This window comes from Neoarius graeffei, chromosome 4 (genome assembly GCF_027579695.1).
Source record: "Neoarius graeffei isolate fNeoGra1 chromosome 4, fNeoGra1.pri, whole genome shotgun sequence".
Classification (NCBI taxonomy): Eukaryota; Metazoa; Chordata; class Actinopteri; order Siluriformes; family Ariidae; genus Neoarius; species Neoarius graeffei.
Genome location: NC_083572.1, coordinates 47729005 through 47753074, shown reverse-complemented (window position 1 = coordinate 47753074; position 24070 = coordinate 47729005). Strand labels below are relative to the sequence as shown.

The 24070-nt window shown below is 41.1% G+C and overlaps 1 protein-coding gene across 1 annotated transcript in view; it reads right to left on the bottom strand.

Moving 5' to 3' along the window:
* uba7 (ubiquitin-like modifier activating enzyme 7) overlaps positions 1–24070 on the bottom strand; it is a 178885-nt gene that overhangs the window by 147816 nt on the left and 6999 nt on the right. Inside the window, exons 6-8 of the mRNA XM_060919290.1 lie at positions 10259–10385; positions 10022–10119; positions 9757–9918 (exon numbers count right to left, since the gene is read on the bottom strand). Coding sequence (XP_060775273.1) covers positions 9757–9918; positions 10022–10119; positions 10259–10385 — 387 coding nt within the window. The remainder of the gene's footprint in view (positions 1–9756; positions 9919–10021; positions 10120–10258; positions 10386–24070) is intronic.

Here is a 24070-nt window from a genome sequence, read left to right as displayed (position 1 = left end):
CCAATTTTTTTTCTGTAATGCCTTACATTACCGCGTTACTGCAAAAAGCAATGCATTACAGTAATTCGTTACTTTTGTAACGCGTTACTCCCAACACTGATGAGGAGCACATGCAAACTCAGCACAGAAAGGCCCCAATCAACGCGAGGCTTGAACTCAGAACCTTCTTGCTGTGAGGTGAGAGTGTTAACCGCTGCACCACCGCTCCACCCTAGTAAACCTTGTCTCTCAAATGTTAGCAAGCATGAGAATAATGCTGATGGTACAAGCTAGCTGAAATGATGATAATTAGCTGACACAATACAAACTGTCACAATAAACAACACAAAGTGTTTGAGAAATACAAAGTGTGGGTAGCAAGAGTTTACATTTGTTAGGAATTTAGATTGACTCTTTAAAGCTGTTTTGTGCTGCAGTAAATATGACTTTACTGATAGTGTATATGACTACAGAGAAATGTAGTGTTTGAAAATGTAGAGATGGGAATGGAGAGGTTTTTCTTTTGAAATGTAGTAAATAAAAATGGAAACAGTACAAATTAAAACTAGACTTAAGTACAGTAATAAAGTCATTGTACTATAGTACAGTACTTCCCAGCTCTGGAGGTCAGTGACTAACCAATACAGTGTCTTGCAAAAGTATTCATCCCCCTTGGTGTTTGTCCTGTTTTGTTGCATTACAAGCTGGAATTAAAATTGATTTTTGGAGGGTTAGCGCCATTTGATTTACACAACATGCCTACCACTTTAAAGGTGCTTTTTTTTTTTATTGTGACACAAAAAAATAATTAAAGTGGAAAACCCCCCAGAAATCTGGAGTGTAGGTATTCACCCCCTTTCGTATGAAACCCCTAAATAAGAGCTGGTCCAAACAATTCACTTCATAAGTCACATAATTAGTTGATTAAGATCCACCTGTGTGCAATCAAAGTGTCACATGATCTGTCACATGATGTCTGTATAAATCAACCTGTTCTGGAAGGACCCTGACTCTGCAACACGACTAAGCAAGCAACATGAAAACCAAGGAGCTTCCAAACAGGTCAGAGACAAAGTTGTGGAGAAGTATAGATCAGGGTTGGGTTATAAAAAATATCCCAAACTTTGAATATCCCAGGGAGCACCATTAAATCCATTTTAGCAAAATGGAAAGAAGATGGCACCACTACAAACCTGACAAGAGAAGGCCACCCACCAAAACTCACAGACCGGGCAAGGAGGGCATTAATCAGAGATGCAACAAGGACACCAAAGATAACACTGAAGGAACTGCAAAGATCCACAGCAGAGATGGGAGCATCTGTCCATAGGACCACTTTAAGCCGTACAATCCACAGAGCGGGGCTTTATGGAAGAGTGGCCAGAAAAAAGCCATTGCTTAAGAAATCACGTTTGGAGTTTGCGCAACAGCATGCGGCAGACTCCCCAAACACATGGAAGAAGATTCTCTGGTCAAATGAAACTGAAATCAATCTTTTAGGCCATCATGGGAAATGCCATGTGTGGCACAAACCCAACACCCTGAGAACACCATTCCTACAATGAAGTATGGTGGTGGCAGCATCATGCTGTAAGGATACTTTTCATCTGAAGGGACAGGAAAGCTGGTCAGGACTGAAGGAAAGATGGACGGAACTAAATACAGGGCAATTCTGGAAGAAAACCTGTTTGGGTCGGCCAGAGTTTTGAGACTGGGATGAAGGTTCATGTTCCAGCAGGACAATGACCCTAAATATACTGCTAAAGCTACACTGGAGTGGTTTAAAGGGAAACATTTATAACCTCAATTCCAAAAAAGTTGGGACAAAGTACAAATTGTAAATAAAAACGGAATGCAATGATGTGGAAGTTTCAAAATTCCATATTTTATTCAAAATAGAACATAGATGACATATCAAATGTTTAAACTGAGAAAATGTATAATTTAAAGAGAAAAATTAGGTGATTTTAAATTTCATGACAACAACACATCTCAAAGTTGGGACAAGGCCATGTTTACCACTGTGAGACATCCCCTTTTCTCTTTACAACAGTCTGTAAACGTCTGGGGACTGAGGAGACAAGTTGCTCAAGTTTAGGGATAGGAATGTTAACCCATTCTTGTCTAATGTAGGATTCTAGTTGCTCAACTGTCTGAGGTCTTTTTTGTCATATCTTCCGTTTTATGATGCGCCAAATGTTTTCTATGGGTGAAAGATCTGGACTGCAGGCTGGCCAGTTCAGTACCCGGACCCTTCTTCTACGCAGCCATGATGCTGTAATTGATGCAGTATGTGGTTTGGCATTGTCATGTTGGAAAATGCAAGGTCTTCCCTGAAAGAGACGTCGTCTGGATGGAAGCATATGTTGCTCTAGAACCTGGATATACCTTTCAGCATTGATGGTGTCTTTCCAGATGTGTAAGCTGCCCATGCCACATGCACTAATGCAACCCCATACCATCAGAGATGCAGGCTTCTGAACTGAGCGCTGATAACAACTTGGGTCGTCCTTCTCCTCTTTAGTCCGAGTGACACGGCGTCCCTGATTTCCATAAAGAACTTCAAATTTTGATTCGTCTGACCACGGAACAGTTTTCCACTTTGCCACAGTCCATTTTAAATGAGCCTTGGCCCAGAGAGGACATCTGCGCTTCTGGATCATGTTTAGATACAGCTTCTTCTTTGAACTATAGAGTTTTAGCTGGCAACGGCGGATGGCACGGTGAATTGTGTTCACAGATAATGTTCTCTGGAAGTATTCCTGAGCCCATTTTGTGATTTCCAATACAGAAGCATGCCTGTATGTGATGCAGTGCCGTCTAAGGGCCCGAAGATCACGGGCACCCAGTATGGTTTTCCGGCCTTGACCCTTACGCACAGAGATTCTTCCAGATTCTCTGAATCTTTTGATGATATTATGCACTGTAGATGATGATGTGTTCAAACTCTTTGCAATTTTACACTGTCGAACTCCTTTCTGATATTGCTCCACTATTTGTTGGTGCAGAATTAGGGGGATTGGTGATCCTCTTCCCATGTTTACTTCTGAGAGCCGCTGCCACTCCAAGATGCTCTTTTTATACCCAGTCATGTAAATGACCTATTGCCAATTGACCTAATGAGTTGCAATTTGGTCCTCCAGCTGTTCCTTTTTTGTACCTTTAACTTTTCCAGCCTCTTATTGCCCCTGTCCCAACTTTTTTGAGATGTGTTGCTATCATGAAATTTCAAATGAGCCAATATTTGGCATGAAATTTCAAAATGTCTCAATTTCGACATTTGATATGTTGTCTATGTTCTATTGTGAATACAATATCAGTTTTTGAGATTTGTAAATTATTGCATTCCGTTTTTATTTACAATTTGTACTTTGTCCCAGGGCGGCACGGTGGTGTAGTGGTTAGCGCTGTCGCCTCACAGCAAGAAGGTCCTGGGTTCGAGCCCTGGGGCCGGTGAGGGCCTTTCTGTGTGGAGTTTGCATGTTCTCCCCGTGTCCACGTGGGTTTCCTCCAGGTGCTCCGGTTTCCCCCACCGTCCAAAGACATGCAGGTTAGGTTAACTGGTGACTCTAAATTGACCGTAGGTGTGAGTGTGAATGGTTGTCTGTGTCTGTATGTCAGCCCTGTGATGACCTGGCGACTTGTCCAGGGTGTACCCCGCCTTTCGCCCGTAGTCAGCTGGGATAGGCTCCAGCTTGCCTGCGACCCTGTAGAAGGATAAAGCGGCTAGAGATAATGAGATGAGATGAGACTTTGTCCCAACTTTTTTTTAAATGGGGGTTGTAAATGTCTTGGAATGGTCTAATCAAAACCCAGACCTCAATCCAACTGAGAATCTGTGGCATAACTCGGAGCAGTTTTGCCTTGAGGAATGGGCAAAAATCCCAGTGGCTAGATGTGCTAAGCTAATAGAGACATACCATACCCCAAGAGACTTGCAACTGGAATTGCAGCAAAAAGTGGCTCTACAAAGTATTGACTTTGGGGGGGTGAATAACTATGCACATTCCAGATTTCTGTTTTTTCATCTTAATTATTGTTTGTGTCACAATAAAACAACAATTTGCACCTTTAAAGTGATAGGCATGTTTTGTAAATCAAATGGTGCTAACCCTCCAAAAATCCATTTTAATTCCAGCTTGTAATGCAACAAAACAGGACAAACACCAAGGGGGATGAATACTTTTGCAAGGCACTGTAGGTCAAGCAATCATTCCAGCCTGATCAAATTCTTTTACATTATACTATGATAATTGCTAAGGTTTCAGACAAAAGTAACAGACAGACAGACAAACACAAACATGGCATACTGCAGCTGATATCACACATTACAGCCAATAAACATGTCCACATTCATAACTTCTCATAAATTTAAACCAAAAGACTTCATCTATTACATGTTCTCTGGACCTTATCCATGTTCTGTATCTGTTCTATATATTGTTTAAATTTAGCTGCACATTGTAATATTTAAACAGAATGTTCTGTTCACGATTTAGCTGCATTAATGAATGTGCCATTGACCCAGGGAGCTTATAATGCATGGGAATATAGCTATTGCTCTGTCTGTCCGTCCGTCTGTTGGTCTGTAAACATTTTAGTTTCCGGAGCATAACTTAAAAACTATTAGGAATTTTTCCATGAAACCTGACAGTTATGTTAAGTGACTAGAGGAGTTGTACATTTTGACATTTTGGGATTTCTGAAATTTTTATTTTTTCCTTATTTCCATGGCAACCAATTCAACTTAGGAATATCTGGAGTGGGGTTTCATGTGGGGGTCAGGGGGATATGTCATCTCCTGATGACTCCTGTTTTGATCTTACACTAATGCATTTGTACATCCATCCATCCTCTGTAACTGCTTATCCTGTACAGGGTCGCGGGCAAGCTGGAGCCTATCCCAGCTGACTATGGGTGAGAGGCGGGATACACCCTGGACAAGTCGGCAGATCATCACAGGAATGATACATAGAGACACACAACCATTCACACTCACATTCACACCTACGGTCAATTTAGAGCCACCAATTAGCCTAACCTGCATGTCTTTGGACTGTGGAGGAAACCGGAGCACCCGGAGGAAACCCACGCAGACACGGGGAGAACATGCAAACGCCACACAGAAAGGCCCCCGTTGGCCAGTGGGCTCAAACCCAGAACCTTCTTGCTGTGAGGCGACAGCGCTAACCACTACACCACCATGCCATCTGCATTTGTACAGTTTATTTCAAAACAAGCAATAATACCAACATTAATGCAAACAGACATGCGGAAACCCCAATTAACATGAGGGAACTTTTAATTAATCTTAGAAAAGAGAAAAAATCCTAAAAAATGTACTTTCTGTACAATATAAAGACAATTGTTTTTAGAAATGGTTATTTATATTCATAAGTAAAAATAGCCCATACAGTGGTGCTTGAAAGTTTGTGAACCCTTTAGAATTTTCTATATTTCTGCATAAATATGACCTAAAACATTATCAGATTTTCACACGAGTCCGAAAAGTAGATAAAGAGAACCCAGTTAAACAAATGAGACAAAAATATTATACTTGGTCATTTATTTATTGAGGAAAATTAGATTAGATTAGATTAGATTAGATTCACTTTATTCATCCCACATCTGGGAAATTCACGTGTTACAGTAGCAAGAAAATGTCAAACAGATAAATAAAACTGAAATAAAAATTAGACAAACAAAGGATTAAATACAAAGGGCTATTTTCATTATCTACCGTGAAAAAGTATAGAAAAATTGCCTTATTGGCGGCATGGTGGTGTAGTGGTTAGCGCTGTCGCCTCACAGCAAGAAGGTCCTGGGTTCGAGCCCCGTGGCCGGCGAGGGCCTTTCTGTGCGGAGCTTGCATGTTCTCCCCGTGTCCGCGTGGGTTTCCTCCGGGTGCTCCGGTTTCCCCCACAGTCCAAAGACATGCAGGTTAGGTTAACTGGTGACTCTAAATTGACCGTAGGTGTGAATGTGAGTGTGAATGGTTGTCTGTGTCTATGTGTCAGCCCTGTGATGACCTGGCGACTTGTCCAGGGTGTACCCCGCCTTTCGCCCGTAGTCAGCTGGGATAGGTTCCAGCTTGCCTGCGACCCTGTAGAAGGATAAAGCGGCTAGAGATAATGAGATGAGATGAGATGAGATTATTGCACATAATAATTGCATCGATGAGAGATGGCAGAGGTAGTAGTGGTGAAGTAGTGCAAATATAACGACAAACAGGTTATTGGTGCTACGTTACAAGTTGTGGGTGTTATACAAAATTATCCAATATTGCATATCTGTGAGTGGCAAAAGTATGTGAACCTTTACTTTCAGTATCTGGTGTGGCCCTCTTGTGCAGCAATAACTGCAACTAAATGTTTCCAGTAACTGTTGATCAGTCCTGCACACCGGCTTGGAGGAATTTTAGCCCATTCCTCCATACAGAACAGCTTCAACTCTGGGATGGGGGTGGGTTTCCTCACATGAACTGCTCTCTTCAGGTCCTTCCACAACATTTCGATTGGATTAAGGTCAGGACTTTGACTTGGCCATTCCAAAACATTAACTTTATTCTTCTTTAACCATTCTTTGGTCGAATGACTTGTGTGCTTAGGGTCATTGTCTTGCTGCATGACCCACCTTCTCTTGAGATTCAGTTCATGAACAGATGTCTTGACATTTTCCTTTAGAATTCGCTGGTATAATTCAGAATTCATTGTTCCATCAATCATGGCAAGCTGTCCTGGCCCAGATGCAGCAAAACAGGCCCAAACCATAGTACTACCACCACCATGTTTCACAGATGGGATAAGGTTCTTATGCTGGAATGCAGTGTTTTCCTTTCTCCAAACATAACGCTTCTCATTTAAACCAAAAGTTCTATTTTGGTCTCATCTGTCCACAAAACATTTTTCCAATAGCCTTCTGGGCTTGTCCACGTGATCTTTAGCAAACTGCAGATGAGCAGCAATGTTCTTTTTGAAAAGCAATGGCTTTCTCCTTGCAACCCTGCCATGCACACCACTGTTGTTCAGTGTTCCCCTAATGATGGACTCATGAATATTAACATTAGCCAATGTTAATTAGCCTTCAGTTGCTTAGAAGTTACCCTGGGATCCTTTGTGACCTCGCTGACTATTACATGCCTTGCTCTTGGACTGATCTCTGTTGGTCAACCACTCCTGGGGAGAGTAACAATGGTCTTGAATTTCTGCCATTTATACACAATCTGTCTGACTGTGGATTGGTGGAGTCCAAACTCTTTAGAGATGGTTTTGTAACCTTTTCCAGCCTGATGAGAATCAACAACGCTTTTTCTGAGGTCCTCAGAAATCTCCTTTGTTCGTGCCATGATGCACTTCCACAAACATGTGTTGTGAAGATCAGACTTTGATAGATCCCTGTTCTTTAAATAAAACAGGGTGCCCACTCACACCTGATTGTCATCCCATTGATTGAAAACACCTGACTCTAATTTCACCTTCAAATTAACTGCTAATGCTAGAGGTTCACATACTTTTGCCACTCACAGATATGTAATATTGGATAATTTTCCTCAATTAATAAATAACCAAGTATAATATTTTTGTCTCATTTGTTTAACTGGGTTCTCTTTATCTACTTTTGGGACTTGTGTGAAAATTTGATGATGTTTTAGGTCATATTTATGCAGAAATATAGAAAATTCTAAAGGGTTCGCAAACTTTCAAGCACCACTGTACATATAAATTAGCCTAGTAAACTAGACCCACCCGCCTAGCGGCCAAAAATATTTTTGTCTAGCGAGTGGGTCTAGCCTCGCACCATATAAACAAAAACACCCCGGGCATCAAATCGTGCCCGCCAATCACAACGCAAGGTTTTTGTTTGGATTCTTTGGGCGGGCTTTTGCAGGAGTGACGACAAAGCTGCGCGACGCTGGAGAAAGTGCAGCAGGAAAGATGGCTACCGCTAGTGAACAGCGCGCATTTGACTCCGCTTTGGAATCAGTTTTAGAAGAATTAGACTTGGAGTTTTCATTGAAACATGAGCAGGAAGAGGCTCTCCGCTCATTCCTTTTCAAGAAGGACGTTTTCGCTGTTTTGCCGACCGGCTATGGCTAAGTCTGATCTACCAGCTGGCTCCGCTCGTAGCCAAAAGGATGGGCTAGTTTGTGCAGTACGAAGAATTAATAAACAGCTTTGAAACATTACTTTTTGATTTTCTTATTTTCCCGTTATTTTAAATTTAAGGGAAATTATTTCACCAAACACCACTAAATAAAAACTCTCAAAAACAGTTTAAGCAAACCCTTGAAAAACACTTGAAAAAAATGAGTGTATGTTAAGTATGTGGTACAGACTCCAAACTTGTGGTCATTATCTCCAAACTTCTTAATATCTAGAACCTGTTTATTAATTAATATGCATTTTGAAAAATTATTTATTTCAAGGCCTCCCCCACTGTTTTCTGTCGCTCTGACTACGTCACAGTCACTGTTGCGCTGATTGGTCAGCACGTTGGCCTATACGCACAGAGACAGTTTGAAAGACAGCGGTTTGTTCCTCCTACCCCCTTCAGAAATGTCTACGGATCGAGGCCAGACTAAATATTCACATTTAGGCTACATCCACACGACAACGGCAACGAGATGTTATTTAAAAAAATATCGCGTCCAAATGGGCAACGATCAGTAAAATATCAGGTCCATATGGCAACGCAACGCTTGCTGAAAACGATGCAATACACATGCCACACCTCTAGGGGCACTGTAAGACGGTCCCATCGGAGACACCAGAACAATAGAAGAAGTAAGGACGCATGCGCATAAACTATTATGCGCGAGACTTCATATTAGCCACAAAGTCAGAAAAATCTGTTCGTAAAATTACATTATAATGACCAAATACAATGAAAAGTATTTTTCCAGTCTCACCTGTGAAAAGTAATCCCATGTGATCTCGTTTGGACGGTAAACCTGTTGGTACAGTTAAACGCAGCACATGAATGAGGCATCTTTATTCTCCGTTTTGACCCATCCAATATGGCGGCGAGGATGACGTATGATTCTACGCGGAAGGCGGCGTCTTTAATGGTCCGGAATAAATTGAATGCTACACGTTGATGGATTAATTTGTTGTTCTACGCCCTTTTTGAGGAATGTATTGTAGGACTTAAACCAACATCTGAAGAGGTGAGATCGCTCCTTTTTTTCCCTATTTTTGCTGGCGGGATTGACTCTGCCCTAAGGGCTATTCACTCTCTCTCTCTCTCTCACTTTGCACCATTACACAATAAATATTCACAGTGAAAATATTTTGTAAGCGCATTTCATGAACCAAGTTATAGGATTTGTTGACAACTCGCATCGAGTTTGTTACACTTCTACCCGGCGTGAAGCACTCACAGTCATGTGGTTGTGACGTCATCGTAAACAAATCTGTTCTACTCATCCAGACGACTTCGCAACGGCAACGTTGCCAGATCTTTCCACTCTGGAACCTGTTCTCAAAAGATTGCGTTTTGGGGCACCCAAAACGCCGGTGCCGTGTGGACGCCAGGCCGAAACGATAAACAATTGTATCGGATTCACCTAAATCCATTGCCGTGTGGACAGGGCCTTATATAAATAGGTCATATTAAGAAAGCATATGACCTTTTCTATTTTAAAAAAGTAAGTAAAGGTTAACCATACTGTAAAACTATACTTACTTTCAAGAAATATCTTCAACAACAGATACTAATCTTAAAAGAGGTTTGTAAAACGTACTGACTGAACATACTGATTGGTTGTTCGTAACTGACCTGGTTCCTGGGTTTGGGCAGTCGACTGTATTTCTGCTGGAACTCCTGCAGTGCTCGGAAGCCCAGGTGAAGAGACTGATGTTTCTTAATTTTCCCATAATCAGTGAACACCAGTAGCTCAGGATCTTGCATCACTTTCTCCACAGCAGCATCTAGAGGTATCTTACATGTCCAGTACATACACATATATACAGTATATGAGATTTTATTGTACAAATATCTCAGATATTGCTTTGGCTCTGATGTGTTATTGTAACAAACTCACAAAACTAAGTGTCGTTGTTTCTTTGACTTCAGTTGCCACGCCGCCCTTCTCATATTCAGAGAAATTTGAAGTGTCACAAATACTGAAGGAGAAGCTGTCTAAAAAGCAAATGAGAGGCAATGTTATATAATCCGTCTCTTATTTTATTTAAAGGATTGGCTTCATGTTTCATTTTCATAGCTCTTTATGACTGTTAGTATTAGAACAATAATTAAATTCCTGTTACATATTACTCACCTATCACTTTGATTTCAAAAGGCCCATAGCTGTTGAGCTCTGTCATGCCCTGGACCCCAGAGAAGACAACATGCATACCATCTGAGAAGATATGGTCATCTGGGCATGTGACTATACCAGGATTTCCCTGCATAGGACAAAGGCACTTATACCAGGCATAGCAAACACATTTAAGGTTGGGGGCCACATTGGCCAAAATCGCACATTAAAGGGGCCACACCAATATATTCATTACATGATAGGCATTTAGCAGACAACCTTATCCAGAGCAATGTACAGCATACCCAAAGCAGCCTGGGGAGCAGTTGGGGGTTAGGTGCCTTGCTTATTCCTGTTGGTCCAGGGAATTTAACCGATGATCTTTTGGTCCCAAAGTTGCTTCTCCAACCTTTAAGCCATGGCTTCTCCAATCACTTTCCAATAATTATATGTGCCTACTTAATTTTATTCATTTATAACTAAGCATCGTGTAAACTAATTGAGATTAGTTAGCATTTGCTGCTGTCTACAGTTCTGTAACGTTATAAAAATGAAAATAAACCAACAACAAATCAGTATAACCTCTTGCTGACGCACATTCAGATTACTAGGTGAGGAAAAGAAGAAAACTCTCAGAATAACACAAATTATTGTGAAGTCAAATTATATGCAATGTGGGAGAGTCACATTTCAACTACCTTACTTCTGAGAACTCCCTGACACTTGATATCTTTTGGCCTTAACCATCCATCAATCCATTATCTACAGCACTTATCTGTCAGGGTCATGGGGGAAGCTGGAGCCAATCGCAGCTGACTTCAGGTGAGAGGCGGGGTACAACCGGGGCAGGTTGCCAATCTATTACAAGGCTAACACAAAAACGAACAACCATTCATGCTCACAGTAGCCAACTGACCTAATTGGCATGTCTTCATGCTTTCAGGCAACAGTGATAACCACTGCACTACCATGCTGCCCTGGCCTTAACCAGCTCAGTAATATCAGGAGTGAGACTTGGTGTACAGTGCCTTGCAAAAGTATTCATCCCCCTTGCAGGGATGAGAGTGGGTGGTCATCACAAAAAAGCAGAAAACAAGATAAAGGTATGCGAGGGTGCCGAAGGCACCTGAAGCCAACCGGGGGGGGGGGGGGGGGGGGTCTGGGAAGGATACACCCCCAGGAAAATTTTGAAAAATAGGGCCTTGCAAACCACTTTTCCTGCAATCTGAGCTGTAGTAGATTAAAAAAAATCTGTTGCCTTTTTTTATATATTTACATGAAAATATGTTTCAAATCAATAGGAGTATTGTTTGAATTCAAAATAAAAATCACATTCTACATTCAAGGGTATGGTTATAATTCATGATCAACAAAAATGACAAACTAAATTCACATTAAACTTAAGTTCTATTAATTATCAAAATGTTCATATATTAAATAAAATTTCTTAGGGTGACTGACCTTTTCTCCCTACGGTATGTCCTCATTAGTTGCATAAGATTTCTTCAAAAAGTCTTTTGAAATATTTAAGTTTTCAAAACTGTCAGCATTAATTCAGATTTACTGACTATCATATACATGTTCAATGTATTAAATCAAACGAATGCTAAGTTTATGGGATAATGTCTATGTACACTTTATACAATTATTTATAGTTCACAGTCACTTCTCATTTTCATTTGATCATTACGAAATCGCCGATGGTAACAGACACGGGTTCATGCTTGCCATCTCCTGAAGTTATCGTAACTTTACGATCCAACCAATCCCACCTAAACTTGTTTTTTATACCAGCATCGATTTCATGTACCTTCGCTTCGTATCGCTTGTCAATTGTATTCGGCATTTTGAGTAAAAAAGCCGATACGAAAGAGAAACGTATTTTTGAAGAGCAGCGACGATGAACATGTGCAAGTTGCAAGTTTTGATAAAATAGAACGGATGTGGGTACTTTTGTAAGAACTGTTATGATTGGCTATTATGCTCTCGCCATCGATGTTTTGGCCAATTACATTGTAGATAACACGTATTCTACCACAAGACTTAGCGAGACTAAAGATGGCGAAAATGTAAACATGCAACATCGTCGTAGGAATGAATTACGCTTGAGTATCACGAAGGAACATACCCCAACCCCCCTCAATAAATGAAAAAAAATTTCTCAACGGATTTGGCATAATATAAAAAGGTCGATTTTTACTCAGAAAAAGCGGAAATCCGCCGAAAAGCGGAAAACTCTCATCCCTGCCCTTGGTGTTTGCCCTGTTTTGTCACATTACAAGCTGGAATTAAAATGGAATTTTGGGGGGTTAGCACCATTTGATTTACACAACATGCCTACCACTTTAAAGGTGCACATTATTTTTTTATTGTGACACAAACAATAATTAAGATGATAAAAATACAGAAATCTGGAGTGTGCATAGGTATCCACCCTCCCAAAGTCAATACTTTATAGAGCCACCTTTTGCTACAATTACAGCTGCAAGTCTCTTGGGGTATGTCTCTATTAGCTTAGCACATCTAGCCACTGGGATTTTTGCCCATTCCTCAAGGCAAAACTGCTCCAACTCCTTCAAGTTAGATAGGTTGTGTTGGTGTACAGCAATCTTCAAGTGATGCCACAGATTCTTAATTGGATTGAGGTCTGGGCTTCGATTAGGCCATTCCAAGACATTTAAATGTTTCCCTTTAAACCAGTCCAGTGTAGCTTTAGCAGTATGTTTAGGATCATTGTCCTGCTGGAACGTGAACCTTCGTCCCAGTCTCAAACCTCTGGCTGACTCAAACAGGTTTTCCTCCAGAATCGCCCTACATTTAGTGCTATCCATCTTTCCTTCAGTCCTGACCAGCTTTCCTGTCCCTGCAGATGAATAATATCCCCACAGCATGATGCTGCCACCACCATGCTTCACTGTAGGAATGGTGTTCTCAGGGTGTTGGGTTTGCACCACCATGGTATTTCCTATGATGACCAAAAACTTAAATTTTTATCTCATTTGACCAGAGAATCTTCTTCCATGTGTTTGGGGAGTCTGCCACATGCCGTTGGGCAAACTCCAAACGTGATTTTTTAAGCAATGACTTTTTTGTGGCCACTCTTCCATAAAGCCCCACTCTGTGGTGTGTATGGCTTAACATGGTCCTATGGACAGATACTCCCATCTCCGCTGTGGATCTTTGCAGCTCCTTCAGCTCCTTCTTTGGTGTCTTTGTTGCATCTCTGATTAATGCCCTCCTTGCCCGTTCTGTGAGTTTTGGATGGCGGCCTTCTCTTGTCAGGTTTGTAGTGGTGCCATATTCTTTCCATTTTGCTATCATGGATTTAATGGTGCTCCTTGGGATATTCAAAGTTTGGGATATTTTTTTATGACCCAACCCTGATCCATACTTCTTCACAACTTTGTCTCTGACCTGTTTGGAAACTCCTTGGTTTTCATGTTGCTTGTTTAGTAGTGTTGCAGAGTCAGGGTCCTTCCAGAACAGGCTGATTTATACAGACATCATGTGACAGATCATGTGACACTTTGATTGCACACAGGTGGATCTTAATCAACTAATTATGTGACTTATGAAGTGAATTGTTTGGACCAGCTCTTATTTAGGGGTTTCATACGAAAGGGGGTGAATACCTTTGCACACTCCAGATTTCTGTTTTTTTTTTCATCTTAATTATTGTTTGTGTCACAATAAAACAACAATGTGCACCTTTAAAGTGGTAGGCATGTGTAAATCAAATGGTGCTAACCCTCCAAAAATCGATTTTAATTCCAGCTTTTAATGCAACAAAACAGGACAAACACCAATGGGGATGAATACTTTTTGCAAGGCACTGTATAAGGCAAGAGTTCAGTTTTGACTTATTTATCTTCATAACTGAAAAAGCCTGCTCATAAATGTAGGTACTTCCAAACATGCATAGAATCAGTGAGGTAAAGGCTTTCAATTTTGGGTACTTTGACCCAAGATACTGATAAAGTGTTTCTAAGCCTACACTGACACATTTCTCTTTCAACAAAGAATTGCACTGTAATTCAATCAAATTCAGTTTGCTGGCACATCATATGGGTTAGTAATAAAAAAAAAGTCAAAGTCCCTCTCATGCCAGAACCTGGTCTTCCCAGGCAGTCTCCTGTCCCAGTACTAACCAACTCTTTAAAGGAGATACGCAGAACCATGGCCTCACTTTCGTTTATAATGCCTTGAGACCTCAAGAATGGCACAGGAATAGTTTTAAGCATTAACAATATATCTAATATAGTAATTTTTACAATTAAAGTGATTTATATAGATAGCGGTCTGAGTGAATGACCTAGATGTCCGTAACGTCACAGCAGGAAGTCTGTCGGTCTCATCACCATTTCCGCTATACTAAAACACAGAGCTGACTGCAACGAAGATCCTCCATTTTGAGCTAATTTATCGCCATGCCACGTAGATGTGTTGCTGGCCGGCGCAGCAACATGACAGAAGGTGGATTTACGTTGCATCCATGGCCCAAGAATGTTCAAACTGCAAAGATTTGGATGCGTTTTGCGAGAAGTTCACAGGGCACATTGGGTGCCTATGAAGTGGTCTCTCCTCTGCTCTGTACATTTTACCGAAGATTCATACGAGACCTCTGATCTGTTGAGGAGTGTTGGCTATAAGCCCGTATTGAAAGAGGGTGCAGTACCAACAATTAAAGAAAAAGAAAACAAGAAAAGGAAAGTATTTTTTTTTTTTTTTTTTAAAGGAAAACGAGTTCAGTTGCACCAGTCCTCCCGGAGTGAACTGAGGGTTGTTGGTAAAACCCAGGATGGAACGGGACGGGATGTATCGCTCGGACAGTGACCTCCCCGCAGTTGTTACTAAAACTGGTGACATCCCATTCTGTCCCGGGTTTTAGTAATTGCCTGAGCTGAGCAGTAATGGCGGAGTACTCAGTATGGAGAAAATGGAGAATGAGTGGGCCAACTGTCTGATTTCTAAACTGGATATTGCTGCCATCTCTCCCTTACGTGGAAGAAGCGAATGAACGGAGAACTGAATGAATGACTGAAAGTCAGATTGTTTCAAAACAATCGGCCACAAGGTTGGCCTTCAAGAAGCGAGAACACAGACGGGTAAGCTCCGACTCTCATTTGGATACAAAACAACAAAAACAACACACATTGTTTACCTGCATTTAGATTAATACATGTAACTTGTATTGTGTGTTTAAGTTACTGGTATAAGATTATTTAATTTGCTTCAGAATGTGATTGTCTCAGTGCATCTGATTATTTAATTAGCCTTCTACGTTTTATCAGTGAAAATGCATGCATGTACATATATGTTGCATCAGTTAGAACACCTATCCTGTTTTAATGAGAGTCAACTCACAATCAATGAAGTCAAATCAGTCTTAGTTGAGCAAGTCGGTAACGGTATTTCTTACTTTCACCATAAATGTTTATTTATATGACTTTAGTCTATAGCTGTCAAAGGTCTCGGCCTTAAAACCGGTTCCCGCTGTGACGTCACGCACTCCGGGCTGGCTGGCTCAGCGGGGTAGCTCGAATGCCAACTTTGCAGTCGATTTTAACTCTCAAAAATATATACTTTTTAATTCCCATTTATGCAGCATACAAGAGTCAAGGATGGAGATACTATCCACTCAGAAATTTATTTCAAAATAAAGGTTCTGCATATATCTTTTAAGGCATATGAGTGCAGCACCAATCTTCATTTTGATAGCCCTCGACCTCTCACTCATACAGCTTGGGTAACAGTGGGGGGCTATCCTCCGGTAACCGTGAGAGTTTGACTTCCCCATTCACATCTGTATTGCAGCGTGCCTTGCCAGGCAGTAGTAGGTACCATTTTTATGATGGTCTTTGGTATGACCTGACCACGAGCAGAACGCATGATCTTCTGGTTGAGAGGTGGACACGCTAACCACTAGGCCAACTCGCGGTTGGGTTAGTAGTAAATGGGGAGTTAAACGTCTTGATTTCCAGCTCAAGTTGAATCAGTACTTAAAAACACTGCCAAAATTTAGTCTTCAGTCCTAATATTTTAATCTTGTGTCGAGCCATGACATCACTGCCGTGTGCACTAATGGTGTCTCTTAGACAGGGGAAATGCACAGGACTGTTTTCAGCAACTTGTGTCTCCCACAGATCCAGTTTCTACTGAAATACAATACAAATGCTATCATAGTGGGCGGCACGGTGGTGTAGTGGTTAGCGCTGTCGCCTCACAGCAAGAAGGTCCTGGGTTCGAGCCCCGGGGCTGGCGAGGGCCTTTCTGTGTGGAGTTTGCATGTTCTCCCCGTGTCCGCGTGGGTTTCCTCCGGGTGCTCCGGTTTCCCCCACAGTCCAAAGACATGCAGGTTAGGTTAACTGGTGACTCTAAATTGACCGTAGGTGTGAATGTGAGTGTGAATGGTTGTCTGTGTCTATGTGTCAGCCCTGTGATGACCTGGCGACTTGTCCAGGGTGTACCCCGCCTTTCGCCCGTAGTCAGCTGGGATAGGCTCCAGCTTGCCTGCGACCCTGTAGAAGGATAAAGCGGCTAGAGATAATGAGATGAGATGAGATGAGATGCTATCATAGTACTCTGACACAAGTTTATCTCAACCTTGTAGTTCAGTGTTGAGAGCATTCAAATGCTCAGTGATGTCCACTATAAATGCCAAGTCCTGAAGCCAAGTCCTGTTTTTCCCTTTGTTTCACAAACAGTCCAATTTCCATTCACAGTTCATTAAACTAGAAGGACACCTGGTAGAGTTCATACCTCTGCCAAACCACAAATTATCAACATCAAAATCAATTCACCTGAGCCTAGGATAATACTAAAGCTGTACACCAAATTTCATCAAAATTAATTCACTACTTTTTGAGTTACATTGGGAACAGACAAAATAAATAAATAAATCCTGGATTCACATACATAACTGGGTCCTGGATACACATCTGGATTTGCATCAAAATCTTATAGTTCCTTGGCCCATGGCTCACCTTTTGTCAAAATTTCATCAAAATTCGTTCACTACTTTTTGAGTTATGTTGAGAACAGACAAACAAACAAACAGAGGCGAAAACATAACCTCTTCCAACAAAGTTGGCAGAGGTAACAAATAAAACACTTCAGTGAGACTCCTCGAGTTAACCGCCTTACCTCTGCGTGGTAGGCTAGACTATGGCTAACGTTATGCTCACTCAACAAGGCACTGAACTGATGCTGGTTCAGTCCTTTCACACAGATATAATTCACTCTTTTTTGATCACCATCCTCATGATACTGTCCACTTTCAGTGAATTGCTACATAATGACTCTTAATGAACAATTGTCTGCACACGACTGGACCTTTTTCTTGAATTTGGCAACAACCCCTGCTTTCTTTCCACAAATTGAGGGTGAACCATCCATGGCCAAACTCACTGCATGAACCCAATCCAAACTCAGTAAACTCTTTGATAGCAATTGAAAGATTTTCTTCTCTCCTTCAAGTCTACGGCCACATCTATGACTCTGTCTGTTGCTTGTCAGGGCATAACCAGTGCAGTTGCCTTTAACATGCATGCTTTAATGAACTGCCCTTCAGAATACAGTATGGCTTTGATGCCAATGCGATTCCTTGAGCAATGATAAAACTAGACTTCATGGCACCATCATTCATCTCACAACGATGGGTGAAAACAGCCTGTTGCTTTTTGAGAGCTTCAATGGAGGCTTTGCGCCATCACTTGACCCCATAGCAATAATAACCAGGGTGCCTTGACAGGTGGCATGCTTGTAGTGCTCCATTCAGCCATGTTAATTGTTATTGATCGGTATGGGAAGATTTTGCTGCGTTTTTGGATGTGCAAATCATTTTGAGCAAAACAAAGACATTAGATTTTTTTTTAATTTACCAAAAGTAATTCATCATTGAGGTAAAAAATAGAGAAATTTCTAAATGTAGAAGGGAAAAATGGGGAGAAAAACATTCAGTGGGTCTCAGTGTCGAACGGAGAGGTCAAAAACCCTATGGTATTCCACGAAGGTAAGAATTTATATATATATATATATATATATACACAGTGGTGCTTGAAAGTTTGTGAACCCTTTAGAATTTTCTATATTTCTGCATAAATATGACCTAAAACATCATCAGATTTTCACACAAGTCCTAAAAGTAAATCAAGAGAACCCAGTTAAACGAATGAGACAAAAATATTATACTTGGTCATTTATTTATTGAGGAAAATGATCCAATATTACATATCTGTGAGTGGAAAAAGTATGTGAACCTTTGTTTTCAGTATCTGGTGTGACCCCCTTGTGCAGCAATAACTGCAACTAAATGTTTCCTGTAACTGTTGATCAGTCCTGCACACCGGCTTGGAGGAATTTTAGCCCATTCCTCCGTACAGAACAGCTTCAATTCTAGGATGTTGGTGGGTTTCCTCACATGAACTGCTTGCTTCAGGTCCTTCCACAACATTTCAATTGGATTAAAGTCAGGACTTTGACTTGGCCATTCCAAAACATTAACTTTATTCTTCTTTAACCATTCTTTGGTAGAACGACTTGTGTGCTTAGGGTCGTTGTCTTGCTGCATGACCCACCTTCTCTTGAGATTCAGTTCATGGACAGATGTCTTGACATTTTCCTTTAGAATTCGCTGGTATAATTCACAATTCATTGTTCCATCAATGATGGCAAGCCATCCTGGCCCAGATGCAGCAAAACAGTCCCAAACCATGATACTACCACCACCATGTTTCACAGATGGGATAAGGTTCTTATGCTGGAATGCAGTGTTTTCCTTTCTCCAAACATAATGCTTCTCATTTAAACCAAAAAGTTCTATTTTGGTCTCATCCGTCCAAAATTTTTTTTCCAATAGCCTTTTGGCTTGTCCACGTTATCTTTAGCAAACTGCAGATGAGCAGCAATGTTCTTTTTGGAGAGCAGTGGCTTTCTCCTTGCAACCCTGCCATGCACACCATAGTTGTTCAGTGTTCTCCTGATGCTAGACTCATGAATATTAACATTAGCCAATGTGAGAGAGGCCTTCAGTTGCTCAGAAGTTACCCTGGGGCCCTTTGTGACCTGGCCGACTATTACACGCCTTGCTCTTGGAGTGATCTTTGTTGGTCGACCACTCCTGGGGAGGGTAACAATGGTCTTGAATTTCCTCCATTTGTACACAATCTGTCTGACTGTGGATTGGTGGAGTCCAAACTCTTTAGAGATGGTTTTGTAACCTTTTCCAGCCTGATGAGCATCAACAACGCTTTTTCTGAGGTCCTCAGAAATCTCCTTTGTTCATGCCATGATACACTTCCACAAACATGTGTTGTGAAGATCAGACTTTGATAGATCCCTGTTCTTTAAATAAAACAGGGTGCCCACTCACACCTGATTGTCATCCCATTGATTGAAAACACCTGACTCTAATTTCACCTTCAAATTAACTGCTAATCCTAGAGGTTCACATACTTTTGCCACTCACAGATCTGTAATATTGGATCATTTTCCTCAGTAAATAAATCTCATCTCATCTCATCTCATTATCTCTAGCCGCTTTATCCTTCTACAGGGTCGCAGGCAAGCTGGAGCCTATCCCAGCTGACTATGGGCGAAAGGCAGGGTACACCCTGGACAAGTCGCCAGGTCATCACAGGGCTGACACATAGACACAGACAACCATTCACACTCACATTCACACCTACGGTCAATTTAGAGTCACCAGTTAACCTAACCTGCATGTCTTTGGACTGTGGGGGAAACCGGAGCACCCGGAGGAAACCCACGCGGACACGGGGAGAACATGCAAACTCCACACAGAAAGGCCCTCGCCAGCCCCGGGGCTCGAACCCAGGACCTTCTTGCTGTGAGGCGACAGCGCTAACCACTACACCACCGTGCCGCACTCAGTAAATAAATGACCAAGTATAATATTTTAGTCTCATTTGTTTAACTGGGTTCTCTTTATCTACTTTTAGGACTTGTGTGAAAATCTGATGTTGTTTTAGGTCATATTTATGCAGAAATATAGAAAATTCTAAAGGGTTCACAAACTTTCAAGCACCACTGTATATATATATGGGTCTGTCTCAGAAACTGGGTACTGTGGGGGTACCCCACTAAATACACTTACAGTCAATAAACTATACGGTTTTGAATGGTGATGTTGATTTTAATTTGAAATAAAATGATGAAAGAAATAACACAGATAAAACGAAATCTTTGATGTGAATACTCTATTCAGAATTTGGCAAAAATTCTGCAAATTTGTGGAAAAATGTCGGCTTGATCTGGGACATGATAAATGGTTGACTACATCGCATTCCCTTAAAAAGGTTGTAGTCCACTGAAAAGTCTACAGTTATCACTAATTGTATTTTAAGTTGTAACTTTATACACCTAAGGATTGGTGCGCTCACAGAATAATCATAACTGTAATAAAACATCATGCAAAATATTTGATCACTGTTGTAACTCCATTTTCCGCATACCCAAAACCAATACGATCGTGTGTTTTGATTTAAACTGAAAGCTTCAGGGTCAAGGCCACTACCTCACCAAAAGTAGGAACTTAAAATCACTACGCCATATAAAAATTTAGTTATAAATCTGTGATTTTGGTTTTTTTAAATGAAAGCTGAAAGTTAGGTATAGAATATGTTTCTTACAGAATATGTTACGATGGTAGCTGGTCTTGTATGAATTTCTGAGCTATAAAACGGGTTGCGGTCTATTTTTTACTGTAGCGTGTTATTTGTGTGCAGAGAAGGACACACATTAACAATTTGCATGTGTAGAATGGAATTTTCCACTCCAACAGTTAGAAGTTGATCGTGCTTCCATTTGCAGTCTTTCTGTTACGCGGGTGATCTGTTCGGACGTTATCACTGAAAAGGTGGGTTTTGACAGTTTTATTTTGTTTTAGTCTTGCAGTATAAGGCAATAGAATGTTTCTTTTTCATCTTACTTTCATATTTCGTAGTGTTTGCGTATTTTTGGCCAATATTCTGCAACCATGGTCAATTTAGATCGAACTTTTGATAGAATCTATGGCCAGTCGTTTTGCCCCGCCCCCACCTCGCGGTCTGTCCGGTGCGGTAGTGATGTCCCGTTGCTCGCGTGCCGCAGCAGAGACCTGTGCGACCTTCAGCCGGTACAGTCGCTGTTCTTTCACCACCACCGTTATTCTCATCTTTCCGGTGTGTTCTTGATTTTTCCATTGTGTCCTATTTCGCCATATCAAATACCCAAAATGTATCATATTATTTATATTTAAGTGAATAATCAATTCAGTCATCATAACTTGGCAATTTTAACCCAAGCAATCAAAAAGAGGAAATTTCATCTCATCTCATCTCATTATCTGTAGCCGCTTTATCCTGTTCTACAGGATCGCAGGCAAGCTGGAGCCTATCCCAGCTGACTATGGGCGAAAGGCGGGGTACACCCTGGACAAGTCGCCAGATCATCACAGGGCTGATACATAGACACAGACAACCATTCACACTCACATTCACACCTACGGTCAATTTAGAGTCATCAGTTAACCTAACCTGCATGTCTTTGGACTGTGGGGGAAACTGGAGCACCCGGAGGAAACCCACGCGGACACGGGGAGAACATGCAAACTCCGCACAGAAAGGCCCTCGCCGGCCACGGGGCTCGAACCCAGACCTTCTTGCTGTGTGGCGACAGCGCTAACCACTACACAACCATGCCACCCTAGTTATTTTATATGTAATCAAAAAAAATTTTCCACAGTGGAGGCCAGATAAAGCAAGATGCTATCTTTATTCTTATTAAACGTGACAAAAGTAACATTAAGTGTTAGGTAAATGCAAAAAAAATAGTAAAATTAGAAAATTAATTTTTATACCATAATTTCCCAAATGAGAGACCAGTTTCTGAGACAGACCCATGCATATATATATATATATATATATATATATATATATATATATATATATATATATAAAAACAACAAAAAAACATGCGAAGTAGTCAAACATTTTAATCAGTCTCCCCATAATTTGAATGATTTTGAATTCATTTGTATAGAAACAATAGTTAACGCTGCTCAAGATAGTTTAGACAACGTGCTTCTAAATAGGGAAGCGTACTGGATGTCGCAATTGTTTACTTTAGCCCCTTATGGGTTAAACAAGCAAAAAGAATATAAATCTAAAAATCGCATTCTTTTTAATAATATTTAATTATTACATTTTGTAATTAATAGTTTATTTTTGTCTTTGTCTTTTATTTTGAAGTGTATAGAATTCACAATTTTGTATATCTAAGACCAAGCCCACAGTACTATGTAGATTTTTACGACACTGAAGAAGGCCAAAGGCCGAAACGTTTGTCGAGAATAAATTTTAATAATGTTTAAAAGTTGGGTGTCAGAGTGAAATCTTTCTCATCTCATCTCATCTCATCTCATCTCATCTCATCTCATCTCATCTCATCTCATTATCTGTAGCCACTTTATCCTGTTCTACAGGGTCGCAGGCAAGCTGGAGCCTATCCCAGCTGACTATGGGTGAGAGGCGGGGTACACCCTGGACAAGTCGCCAGGTCATCACAGGGCTGACACATAGACACAGACAACCATTCACACTCACATTCACACCTACGGTCAATTTAGAGTCACCAGTTAACCTAACCTGCATGTCTTTGGACTGTGGGGGAAACCGGAGCACCCGGAGGAAACCCACGCGGACACGGGGAGAACATGCAAACTCCACACAGAAAGGCCCCTGTTGGCCTATCTATCTATCTATCTATCTATCTATCTATCTATCTATCTATCTATCTATCTATCTATCTATCTATCTATCTATCTATCTATCTATAAATTTCACAACTACAACAAGGTGCTCATTCTTATCCAGTGAAGTTAACCTGAGCAGCAACAGAGCGGCTCTGCAGAGCTGCTTTCACCGAGGTGCATTTACATTCGGGAATCCTTCGGAGTGCGTTGTACATGTGCTTGGGAGCCAGTCATTATGGGAAACACCTGACACTGATCTGAGCACAATCAGCGCATGCATATAAGGACACGGAAGCTTTGTGAAGTATTATGACTCTGCTTTCAGTTTCGCTTGTGTTTTGTTTTTGTAAATGTCACACCTGCTAATAAACACTCTTCCTGCACTTAGATTCATCTACCGCCGCATACCTGACAGAATACTTCACAAAGTCTCTGTGAAAACAGCATGCTGATTGTGCTTAAATCAGCATTAGGTGTTTCCCATAATGACTGGGTCCCAAGCGCATGCACAACACGCTCCTAAGGATCACTGAATGTAAATGCACCTCGGTGGAAGCGGCTCTAAATAGCCGCTCTGTTGTTGCTCAGGCTAACTTCACTGGATAAGAATGAGCACCTTGCTGTAGTCATTAAATTATATATATATATATATATATATATATATATATATATATATATATGCCAACAGGGGCCTTTCACTGAGACCTGTGCAAGACTTCGTAGGACGGAAGTAAAACGTACAGCGGAAATCAAAGTGACCAACATCTGCCAACGTTGTCAAAAGACGCGCGCGCCCTCCTTCGAATGCTGACGTAAGCAAGCCAGAAGTTTTCCCTGTGTCTGAAATTGCTCCCTACTCACTATGTAGGGCACTATATAGTGTGGACACCATTTTGTAGTGCTGTCCAAAACCTTATTGAGGATTATGTGGGAAATGCGCTCAGTATATGTATTTATCACAAAAGTACATGCATGTATTTATTATTTTGGAAACCCGCCAGCCGCCTGATCTGGCATGTTTTAATTGTGCGACAGTAATGATGTAAATACCAGCATGACAGACTAGTCCTTATCCTGTCGTC